Below are 11,405 nucleotides of genomic sequence, written 5' to 3' on the forward strand. Positions count from 1 at the left end.
CAGGCTTTTAAAAAATGGGGGTTTGTAGATGTCAATTTTTTTTTTTTTTTTAAAAATCTCCCTATTCCTCTTCAAGTCTACAACTCAATCCCATTAAATAAAATCTATATTATTTTTAAAAAATAAATTGTACACTAAAACAAGAACAAATTAAAAAATATAAAAATGAAAGGTCCATTCATTATGTATATAAAAATGGACCACATTATTTGGGCCTTTATAAATAAAAGCACTAACTTTGGGGACCTCCTAGACTGCTGGGCCTGAGGTCCAAACACATACCATAAACTCATAAACCAAATCATGGACAAGAGAAAGTTGAAGTCAATAAACATGTTAGTATCGTACAACACAAGATGAATGACCATATAAACAGTCGATCAAAAAGTACAAAAAACAGAGCTAAAAAGTAAAATAATATCAAAAAATGAAAAGACAAATGAAAAAATCACTGTTTATGATTGAGGAAGTCACTGCGTTTGATGGAAACACTTGTTGTCCCTTTTTGTTTCTTGTCACGTGAAACCGGAAAAAAAAAAAGCTATGAACCCAAGAAACATGGGCTCTAACAAGAATCAAAAGGAGGAGAGATTTGGATCTAACAACAGTGAATTGGGGAATTTTTATTCTGATTCTTGTTTGAGGAAGTGAAATTATTTTAACAAAGCTATACACCTGTAGTTCATATCACTTATTTATCTAACGTCTAGACACTACATTTTATTACAGAACAATCATTCTTGCATAGGGTGGTCATCATTTTGCAAGTTGGCTGTTGAGGAACTCCAGCACCGAAAGACGCTGCGTGCAAGAAATGTCCAAATCAAATACAAGATTTAAAAAAAAAAACAAAACAAAAGGTAATGATAACCTGATCAACTTAACGTAGATTTAGAAGAGAAATTATGGACAATTCATACCCGTTGTTCAAGACCAACTTCCTCAGCTCTTATTGATAGAGATTCCAACAATTTAATGCCTTCCTGAAAGCCAGCGATAGCTGTGTCCTCGTTAGCAAGGTTTCTATCAACATCAGCCACTTTTGCCAGCGATGTAGCTACATCTATAACCTGAGTTTATGATTTGAAATAAAGAGATAATTAGAAGAGAAAAAGCAGAGACTAGAGAGGGGCTAATACCAAGACCAAGTTCTCAGCTTATAATAAACACATTAACAAAGGAAAATATTATTGATCACAGTCGCATATATTACATCCTCGAGCCAATCGTTAACAGGAGCGGTTTGGAAACACTAGAAACAGAACCTACGTTTTATCAATTGCTCACCAGCGACGAAACGTTTGCATGGTACTTGATTGCATTACGGCGAACTTCCAAAGCCTTGAAATAATAGGATCTTGCAGCCTGTAAATCCCCCTCGTAGAACTTCAGGTCCCCAATTTTATTGAGAGAAACAGAATGTGTATGTGTTATCTGCACAGGTCCAAATACAAGTTGTATAAAGCTTGATTTGCGGAAAAATGGTAGTTAACTGGCGTAATACAAACTTATACCTCCAAATCATCCTTCGGTACTTTTGTAAGGAAACTGACACTCTCCTCAAAGTATGATATTGCAGCACTAGCATCTCCAGTTGCTCGACTGAAACAATTAGTGTTATTTTTTGTTCAAAAACAAATGCCATATCATATATCCTAAATTTTAAAGATCAAAATGCAAACATAATTTTGACTACTAAAAACACATTTTCTAAATTCAGACAAAGAAAAAGACAAAGATGATGGGCATACCAGCAATCGCCGAGCATACCTAAAACTGCACCCAACTGAGAGCATAACTCAGGAGTGTCTCCAATTCTTTCCAGTTGTTCTCTAACATCTTCCACACATATGCTAAGCCTTGATTTTGCACTTCCTATGTTATTAGCACGAAGTGCCTATAAATGAGAAAGATAAAAGTTATGAATGGATATATAAATCAGAACATGTTAGCAAATATGGTGCAGTTTTATAAAAGAATAGAGTGAAAATGAAACAATTGAATGTAGCCAGTGTTTACATAGCCCCTATTGGCATCAACAATAAACAAATGACAGAAATTTAAAAAATTACCCTCATGGCCTGCTGCACCAAGAAAGCACCTCTCTCAAGGGACACATCCTCATATATCACATTTTTCTTTCCACCTTCCTTTTCTTCCTTGTCAGTATCAACTTGAGACCTCTTGATCCTTGCATGACCATCAATAAAGCGATCAACTACAGCCTGAAGATTAGGATCATCTTCAATCTTCACAATGTCAGCACCACATAAAGGACAATCCTTGAAGCGTGATACACAAGCTCTAATTTCGTGAAAAGAAGTCATCAAGAACATTCATATAGAAAACACACGAGGAAACTAACTGATGGGTAACATTTGGCGCATTTCACTTACTTGCAGTATACATGGGAACAAGGCACACACTTGTTACATTCAAAAAGAAGTGCTTGACATATCATGCAGCTGAGAGGGCCTAACTTAAATGTCTGAGAATCGTATCCGTAGGGGCACTTGGGAGTAATTGTTGAATCTTTCTGAGGTGTGGTATCATTGGTCGATTGCTGTTTATGTTGGTTTTCAGCAGGTTTTTTAATAGGCGCATCATCAGGCGGTGAAGCTTTAATAAAAGGACAGACAGGTTTCATCTTGGTTTACACCTGCAATAGGAAGATGACAGGCTCCGGAATTTATGTAAAATTTAAAAAATGACAAACCTTGCAAAAGAGAGAATAGAGCCTTCCCCTCTGCACAAACCAAGGAATCCACACAAAACACCACACCACACTTTCAATATTTTAGCATAGCAAATGAATCTAATCATGGCAATTTTTAGACGTAATCAGAAATTGGTATTTTGATAATCTACCCACATGAGTTTACAACACTAGTTAGCACATTTATCTGGAAAGGAATGAAAGATAAAAGTATGCAGTATAAAAGAACTAAACAAAAACATAAAGAGCAAAACAGATAAACTAATGGTGAAGTGAAAGAAGATATGGCAGTGCACAGCACTTAAGAGGAACCTTGCTCACTGTTTATGTCCAATATTCTTAAAAATGTGACACCAGTTACATTTACTGGAGCAGTACAATTGATTGTATTGATTATATAATACAAATTAATAACACCTAGTCACAAAAACTAGACGAGAAACGCAAATATAAATCACTAATTTCTAAAAGTGAAAAAGCAAGCATCGACATACATCATGTAAATATAAATAAGGCAGAATCTACCTTGTACTCAACTTATTTCAATACAATTATAACCAATTTCGAACCAAAACAACAACCAGATTCTGTCAACGTACATTTGCCGCAAAATTTCAACACACTTGCAAAACAAGTTTCTTTATTGAATAAAAGAAACGTCATAGTATCATAAATTGAAGCTGAAAATTAGCTCTTCTAAATAACAAAGAACTGAAAATAACAGAAGGGAACACGGATATATGAACAACACTTATACTCGATCAAAAAAATCATAAAGACCCGAAATCCATGGGGAAGATACGATTATGAACCTAAATTAAACAAGAAATGGGCTTTGTAATCCACCTCTTGCAATTTCCGATCGCACTGCGATAGCTAATCTAAATGCAAATATGAATTGCGTGTAACACAAACACAGCCATGGAGAACGAGAAAGGAACGGTAGAAGGAACAAAAGAAATCGGGGAGAGGTCCTCCATTGTAGTTCTATCTTTATTTTTTCACATTAATTAAATTCAATCGTAAAAAAATAATTATATATATATATATATTTGACATATTTAATTAATAAATATTAATAAATATGACTTTATAACACTAATTAATTTTTACAAAAATATCCTATCAATTCAGATGAATAAAGTTGTTCATATAATTTATAATATCTACAATACCTAATTCAATTTAAAATTTTAAAAATTAATATTTTATCTATTATCAAATTATATATTTAATATAATTACATTATCTTTATGTAAAAAATAACTTTTAAATAATTATAAAATGTAACAAATTTTATAAATAAAATCAATATAAACACACCCACCACGAATTTGGGCTTCCCGTTCATAGGCCGAAATATCTTAATTGGGCACATATTATAATAAAAGGGAACGATTTTGAAATGAAAATAGGTCTATTGTGAGACGATCTCACGAATTTTTATCTGTGAGACGAGTTAATCCTACCGATATTCACAAAAAAAATACTTTTAGCATAAAAAGTAATACGTTTTCATGGATGACCCAAATAAGATATCCGTCTTATAGAATACGACATGTGAGACCAGGGGCGTAGCCAGAAAATTTTATCCTGGGCTATATGATTGATAAAAATAAATAAAATAGTGTAAATTAAATATTAAAAAATTTAAAATATGGTAAACTAATAATTTATAATAAAAAAAAACACTTATCAAATATTTAATGGTAAATGGAAATATTACATAGTGACACGAACAAGATATAGACTACTGAAGTTATGTTCTGCGGTTTTTCATATAATAGAATTCATCAATTATTGAATCACTGTCAATCTTTGCAGTAAATTCTCTTTCAATGTAGATAATCATAGAATCTGCCAAGAACTCTTTTTCCATTGTATTTCGAAGAGAAGTTTTAAGAAGTTTCGTAGCTGAGAATGATCGTTCTGTTGTTGCAATAGAAACATGAAGAGTTAAAACAAGACGAATCAATCTGTAAATTAAATGATAATGTTGTGCCTTTTCATTTTTTACTAATCGTCGACATAATTCGGAAATGGTAGTGATATTCTGAAACCTTTCATGATGAATTATATCAAATTGATAATGCTCCAACTAACTTCTCAAATAATGTAGTTCTTGTCCATTGAAATCACTGTGATAAAATTTCTCTGCAAGATTGTAAATATCATCAATATTAAACAACTTAAAGTTGTCTCGAGGTTCCAAAGCAGAGCTAAGTCTAAGAAGTTCTACAGCCCCATCATTGAATTTGTTATTGAGTTCTTCAACTTGAAAATCTATTACAGCATGAAATACATCAAAACGATAATGGTGCTCAAATGTAATCGAATTTCTTTCATGGCATGAACGTCCTGTAACAGATCTATAACAAGCATTCATATCTGGTATCTCAATGCCATTATTTTCATAAACTGATTGCACGATCGTTAGAAGAATATCATAACCTTCTGCTCTCAATAGAATAAAAGTACAAGTACTCCAACAACTTGATCAGAAGAAATTGGAAGCGACAGTCAAAAGATCAACGGCTTGAAGGAACAATAATTATTTGGATTACTAATGGACTTTACAAAAATTTAAATATGGGGTGGCTCCGCCCCTGTGTGAGACAATCTTACACAATTTTTTGCCTTGAACCTGATGATGGTCCAAAACCAATGTTTTTAAATAAACTTGAGAAATGAATGAAATCTTTTTGTTTCCGATTCCTTTTTTCCCTCAAAAACTTTAGCTGGTTTTCTCCGGGATAATACATAAAACCATCCATCTAGTTTAAATATGTTTCTAATTTAGTCTCTCAATTTGCTTGTGTTCTAATTTGGTCCCTCAAGACTATATATATGGTTAACATAACGATATATTACTCTGATTATTTATGGGATTTGATCAAAACTTTGGATGAAAACAAATATGTATAATCATTTAATGTCACGAAACAATGCCCAAGAATGCCAAGTTGCTCGTTCACGTCCCTGACGTTAACCTTCCCATCTATACTTGACGGATCAAACACATGAGAGTCACATGTTTTTATCCAATCCCTCAGTTTACTTGGGAGCCAAATTCAGTCCCTCGAGTGCTGAATGAATATTCACCAGAAAGTAAATGCCTGGGGATGTACTTACGGGACTAAAACAGCACACAAGGAAAAATTGAGAGAATGAACAGGAAGAGGTTTAAAGATGAAGGAATACAGGTAGTGTGGGGGCCTGTGCTCCTGATTAACGTTTAATGACCAATCAACCAGGATTCGTTAATGTAAACAACGAAAGCGATTAAAAATTTTCCTTTTGATGCCATAGCAGATTATCCAAGAGGATTGATTTGACGCGTCTGGTGGAGCGTCAGATAGCGGCGCCCAGTAGTTGGATTGTTGTTGCGAGTTCCCAGATATTATATCATTGAATCATACTTTTGCCAGGAATGCAAATGTTAAATCGTGATTAGGATAACGGGCCCTCACAGGTAGAACAGAGAAGAGAAGAGAATATTAATGAAAAGGAGAAGGATGAAAAGTGAAAATTATTTTTTATAAGTTTCCTGATTTTCGGGTAGTTTCGATTTACTGATTTGGTGAATTAACTGGTTATTCTAGTGAAGTTAAATATCCAATTGGTTCTCAAGAAGACTACTAGCTAGGCAAGTCGAGTGCATTATCATGAGCAAGTTCATTGATTCATATGAGTTAGGCAAATGGAAAGGAGAATCATGAGAAAAGAATATTGGACTTCCAGCTCTCAAAACTTATGGTTGTGTATGGCGCGCACATTTTCTTGTTTCTTCCGGAGCTTATGATCTGCTCATCATTTTGTTGCTTCGCATTAATTCGAGCAATAACCCCTCACTAGCCCACATTTGGGCACAATATGCAATGACAGGAAGTTTGATTCGATCAATTTCGCGTTTGATTTAATTGCCATTTGAGGTATATAAATGAGCAAGGTTAGCTATATCAACTTAGAAACTGTTGGGTTTGGCCCAACTTTCCTCCGGCCCATTACCATAGCCCTTTTTGTCACATCTGGGCTGTAGGGTTTAATAGCCTCTCTTCCTTTCTTTTTAATAGAGGGCCGCCTAATGTTTCTTCGATCATCAGCGTGTGCAGCCGACTTGAGAGAAGAGCTAAGCGTGAGTTTTCTGATAAAAGGCAGTAGCTTGAAATTGTGCGATGTACGTTCCATTTTTCTTCGGCGTGCAGTGTTCTTTGCTTTGTGTATGTGAGCCATTCTTTTCTCTCCTTCCTCTATACCCCTAAAGCGATATACGAGAGAGTGTGGTGAGATTGGTAGCTGCTGTCTTCTTCCTTGTGCTGTCTCGATCAGTGTCGTTTCTCGCCTTGGTTGAGTTTGCCTACTGTGTGTGGTGAGTTGTGTGCTTAGGGGCTACTTGCTTAGGGTTGAGTTGGTTATCAGTAACGGGGGTTTTGATCGGGAAATCTTTGTGGTCTTCGCCTTGGTTTACTGTGTATTTGGAGAGGTCAAAATCAGTTCGTTTGAGCCCCGTTTTATCCTAACATATCATATTGTATTGTTTATTGTTGTGGCTAAAAGTTGTAGGTTGTCCAACCAAGATTAGAAGATACGGCATCACCGATGGGCACTCAACAGTGGTATCAAAGCCTTATCTGCCGTGTCTTCATTTTTTGGTTCATTGGAATCTGAAATCCTTACTTAGGGTTTCGCTCTGGTAAATTGGCTGGAACCTCTTTTTACTGTTTTCGTAGTGTAATTGCTTGCCGCGGATTTATGTGCTGGGATTTGCTGCTGGTAGAACACTAGGTTTTATATGCTTGTTGTTTACTGTTGTGTTTTCATTTCCGTGGCTAAAAGTTGCTTCCGCTGTGTTCGTTTTGATCTTGTGTGATTTAAATTTTTTCTGTGTGAAAATTTGTTTTTTTTTGTTAACTGTCGTGTTTTTTTAAAATGGCTATAACTGGATATAATCTTGAACCTTTTAATGGAAAAACAGATTTTTCAATATGGCAGCAGAAAATGAAATGTATTTTGGTACAACAAAGAGTTTTTAAAGCGATAGACTTGTCATATCCTGCTGTTGAAACTCCTGAAAAAAGGGCTGAAATGGATGAGTTTGCTTATTCGTTTATAATTCTGAACTTGTCGGACTCTGTGTTAAGAAAAGTTGGTAAACTGAAATCAGTTAAGGAACTTTGGGAAAATTAGAAGAACTTTATACTGAAACTTCGTTGCCCAGTAAATTGTTTTTGCTTGAGAAATTTTTCCGGTTCAAACTTGATTTAAACAAGGATATTGATGAAAACCTTGATGTGTTTACCAAATTAATTCAAGATATTAAGCAAACAGGAGATAAAAATATTGATGATTACACCCCTATTGTTCTTTTAAATGTCATACCTGATTCTTACAGTGATGTTAAATATGCTATTAAGTATGGTAGAGATCAGGTAAGTTTAGAAACTGTCGTGAACGGCCTGAAAAGCAAAGAGATAGATTTAAAAACTATTAAGGGTGGTAATAATTCCGGTGAGGTTATGTTTGTTAGAGGAAGGTCTAAAAACAGATTTCAGACTCAAAAACCTTCAAACAACCACAACCAATCTTCTATTAAAAATAGAGATAAGAGTAAAGCAAGTGCCACGCCCCGAGACCGGGGTTAGTCGACATCGGCGTTGTTTATCAATCACACAATCGAAAACAACCAGCCTCGTAGCACAGTATAAACTGAAACCAGTTTATTTCATAAATCTCAAACAAATACCAATGTCTTTACAACGGAAAGAAATAAATTGCGGAAACGTCTTACAACTGAAATTACGAAATTTCGAAATTTAAGATACTACAATTCTCGATATTTTAAGCAATTCACCAGCCCCAGAATTGTTCAGATTCTTCCTCTTCGACCTGTTCTTTGGATTTATCTGGGAGGGTAGAGTAAGGGGCGAGTATTTTGGGAAATACTCAGCAAGCGGGGGCCGTTCGAGTACAAAATAACAACATGCAAATTTCGAAAACACAATAACTTGTACAACATTCACATCACATGCATAACATTTTTCCGGACTGAAACGTCTGCTTATTCGTTTTCTTAAAATGTACTAGAATTTTTTTTTTAACATCGTCTACTGTTTTACCAAACCTAAAAAGCAATAATTTGAAAAGAATAGCACATACTAAACCTCTCAAAAATCTCTCGAATGCATAAATAAATAAACTTAAAAATCTTTAATCATAAAACATGAGTCAAAAGTCATAGTGCGGAAAAAGTAGAAGCGCTGGTCCTCGGGTTGTGTGCGCCTTCAGCCCAGTCAAATCACTCATCAAGTCCTCCCTCAATACCACCTGCATCCATCACACCTAGTGAATCTAAAGACTCAACACACCATAATCTTGATAACGAGTAATACGTAATACAGTCAACATATAACGGTGAAAAATACGTGTACTTAAAATATCGTTTTCATGAAGATGCATAAACTTCAAACATGAACATTTTCGTAAAATACTTTTTTCATGATGCATAAACTTTAAATAAAAATATCTTCTTAATGATGCATCAACTTTAAACATAAACATTTTCATGATATGCATAAATAAACCTTAATCTTTTTCCTTTTTCCTCAACATGACATAAAACCTTTAACATGATCATAAACATTTTCCTTTTTCTTTTCCTTTGTTGAATTCAGATCGTTAATTGTGACTTTCCTCAACATGACATGACATGATGATGGATTCATCTACGTGAAACCTCAGTACTGGGCGGCGGGGGACACCAGCAACACTCTCACCGGTCAACTGGGCCCTGGCCTATCATGATCGAATAGAAATACGATCGTCGGGGCTCCCTCTGGGGCCTTCTCCCACAAATGGGCTCCCTCTGGGGCCTTCTCCCCTCACGATATTCTCATTCTTACCTCAAACCTCATAACCTCATATTCGTAATAATGGAAACACGATTGTCGAGCTCCCACTGGGACCATAACCCTCACGACGTCGCCAACATTAACGAATTATTCACAATCACTTCACATCCTTCAACATTTTACATTCACATCACTTAGAAAAATCATGAGTAATATTTACATTTTTCATTTTTGAAACCAAGCATGCAACACGTATTTTAAATATCTTCTTAAATCATAAAAATCCCTTAGACATCTAAAAATCATAATTTAATCATAAACATTTAAAAATAATCATAATATCATAAAAACAGCATTTAGGGCACTGCCATGACCTTTACTAATTTCCCGGTGTAAAAAGACCGTTTTACCCCTGGACTCGATATTTTACGTTTTCGACTTTTTTCTTGATTTCATGACTCTAAAATGTCCCAAATAATTATTTAAGCTTACGTGAACCAAGCAGCAAAGCTCTGCACGAAGCCACACCAGCAGCTGCGCGTTCAAGCTCTTCCTCACAGCTTCCATTGTTTCCTCGAGCCAGCAGCGACCCAGCCACTCCAGTCCCTTGCCCGACCCCTGACCATGACCCTTGGACCCTGATGGACCTACCCGGCTCGCCCTTAACCCCGCTGCAGCCCCCTCCCGAAACCCAGCAGAGCACAGCGCATGGGGGAGAGTCCCACCTCACGTGGACTCTTCCCCAGCCACCTCCTTCTACCCTAGCCGCTCTAGGACCCTACCTAGCCTTCGAACCTAACCCTGGACAAGTCCCAACAAGCCCTGGCCAGCCCCCAAGCCCCATGCACAACTCTCGATCCCCTTGAACCACAACACACACGCACGGTTCTTTGTTCTTCGTCCCACGTTCCAGCTTCTGATTGTTTTCATGTGCAGCCTATTTATGTGATTAGGACTCTTTAAAACATTTAGAAACCACCCTTAAACCTTACCTAATCATGGCAGCCCCTTTTTAACATAATATTCATGTTTTTGGAACAACAATTCACAGGTTTACCTCATGTATATGCAATATTTCAAAAATATTCATAAAAATCTCATGCTTTTCATTCAAATATAATTTAAACAATAATATGATGTGATGAACGAGAAAAGAAGATGTATGGCGTGTCTTTGCGTTTTTAACGCACGAAAAATCGTTGACGATTTGCGAAGAACGAACAAGAACCTTGGCTTGAATTTCTCTTGAGCTTTTTCCGAAAATCCCCTTTCAATTGTGTGTGTGTGCCGTGTGTTTTGGTGGGTGCAATTTCAGAAAAGAGGCGTGTCAAAGTATGAGGTTTGGGGAGGGTTTTTAATATATTTTATAGTTAATTAATTACTAATTAGGCTTAGGCCCATTAAGCATATAATTAGGCCCATTAGTCTATTTAGGACATAATTAAAATATTAACAAAGTTTTCTTTAATTAAATATGTGAATTTATTAGCCGGGTTGCCAAAAAGCTCGTATTTTAGTTGAAAAACCAACACCGATAAAATTTACGTCCCGGCGTATAAAATCATCTCAAACCCCCTTATTTTCAAAAATAAGAAAAATCATCACCCTTAATTTAAATAATTAAAAACAATTAACCAATAAAAATATTTTCTATTTTCAGCCCTCGGTCTCCGTTCCTCAATCGCAACTCGAATAACCTTTTAAAAATATATTTTAATGCAATCATGTAGAAAAGTATATTTTAAACATGCAATTATCCACAACATAATTAATTAATGCAATTAAAACATTTAATTAAAATAAAAAAGAATTTAATAATTGCTTGCATGTGGTTTGCGTGG

The 11,405-nt window shown here is 35.5% G+C and overlaps 1 protein-coding gene across 3 annotated transcripts; it reads right to left on the minus strand.

Annotated features, from left to right (window-relative positions):
• Positions 1-599: 599 nt before the first annotated feature.
• On the minus strand, positions 600-3,734 carry LOC142529726 (protein NCA1-like). 3 transcript variants are annotated; one of them, XM_075635339.1, is made up of 8 exons: positions 3,563-3,734; positions 2,397-2,659; positions 2,073-2,304; positions 1,752-1,897; positions 1,515-1,602; positions 1,288-1,434; positions 921-1,070; positions 600-801 (listed from the first exon to the last, which is right to left on the minus strand). In XM_075635339.1, exons 2-8 carry the CDS (start codon positions 2,645-2,647, stop codon positions 757-759), a joined length of 1,059 nt encoding a protein of 352 aa, XP_075491454.1. In that variant the 5' UTR covers positions 2,648-2,659; positions 3,563-3,734; the 3' UTR covers positions 600-756. The 3 variants fall into 3 exon arrangements, with proteins under 3 accessions (XP_075491454.1, XP_075491455.1, XP_075491456.1); XM_075635340.1 differs by having other exon boundaries at positions 2,397-2,815; XM_075635341.1 differs by having other exon boundaries at positions 3,529-3,734.
• Positions 3,735-11,405: the final 7,671 nt, after the last annotated feature.

The sequence above is a fragment of the Primulina tabacum genome, chromosome 16, assembly GCF_025594145.1.
Source record: "Primulina tabacum isolate GXHZ01 chromosome 16, ASM2559414v2, whole genome shotgun sequence".
Lineage (NCBI taxonomy): Eukaryota > Viridiplantae > Streptophyta > Magnoliopsida > Lamiales > Gesneriaceae > Primulina > Primulina tabacum.

Bases quoted from the DNA above. Each gene is read 5' to 3' on its own strand.
- LOC142529726 (XM_075635339.1), bottom strand. From the start codon at position 2,647: ATGAAACCTGTCTGTCCTTTTATTAAAGCTTCACCGCCTGATGATGCG. The intron at 2,305-2,396 runs GTAAGTGAAATG...TCACGAAATTAG, and splicing joins TGTTCCCATGTATACTGCAA to AGCTTGTGTATCACGCTTCA. The intron at 802-920 runs GTATGAATTGTC...TCTTGCACGCAG, and splicing joins AAGTTGGTCTTGAACAACGG to CGTCTTTCGGTGCTGGAGTT.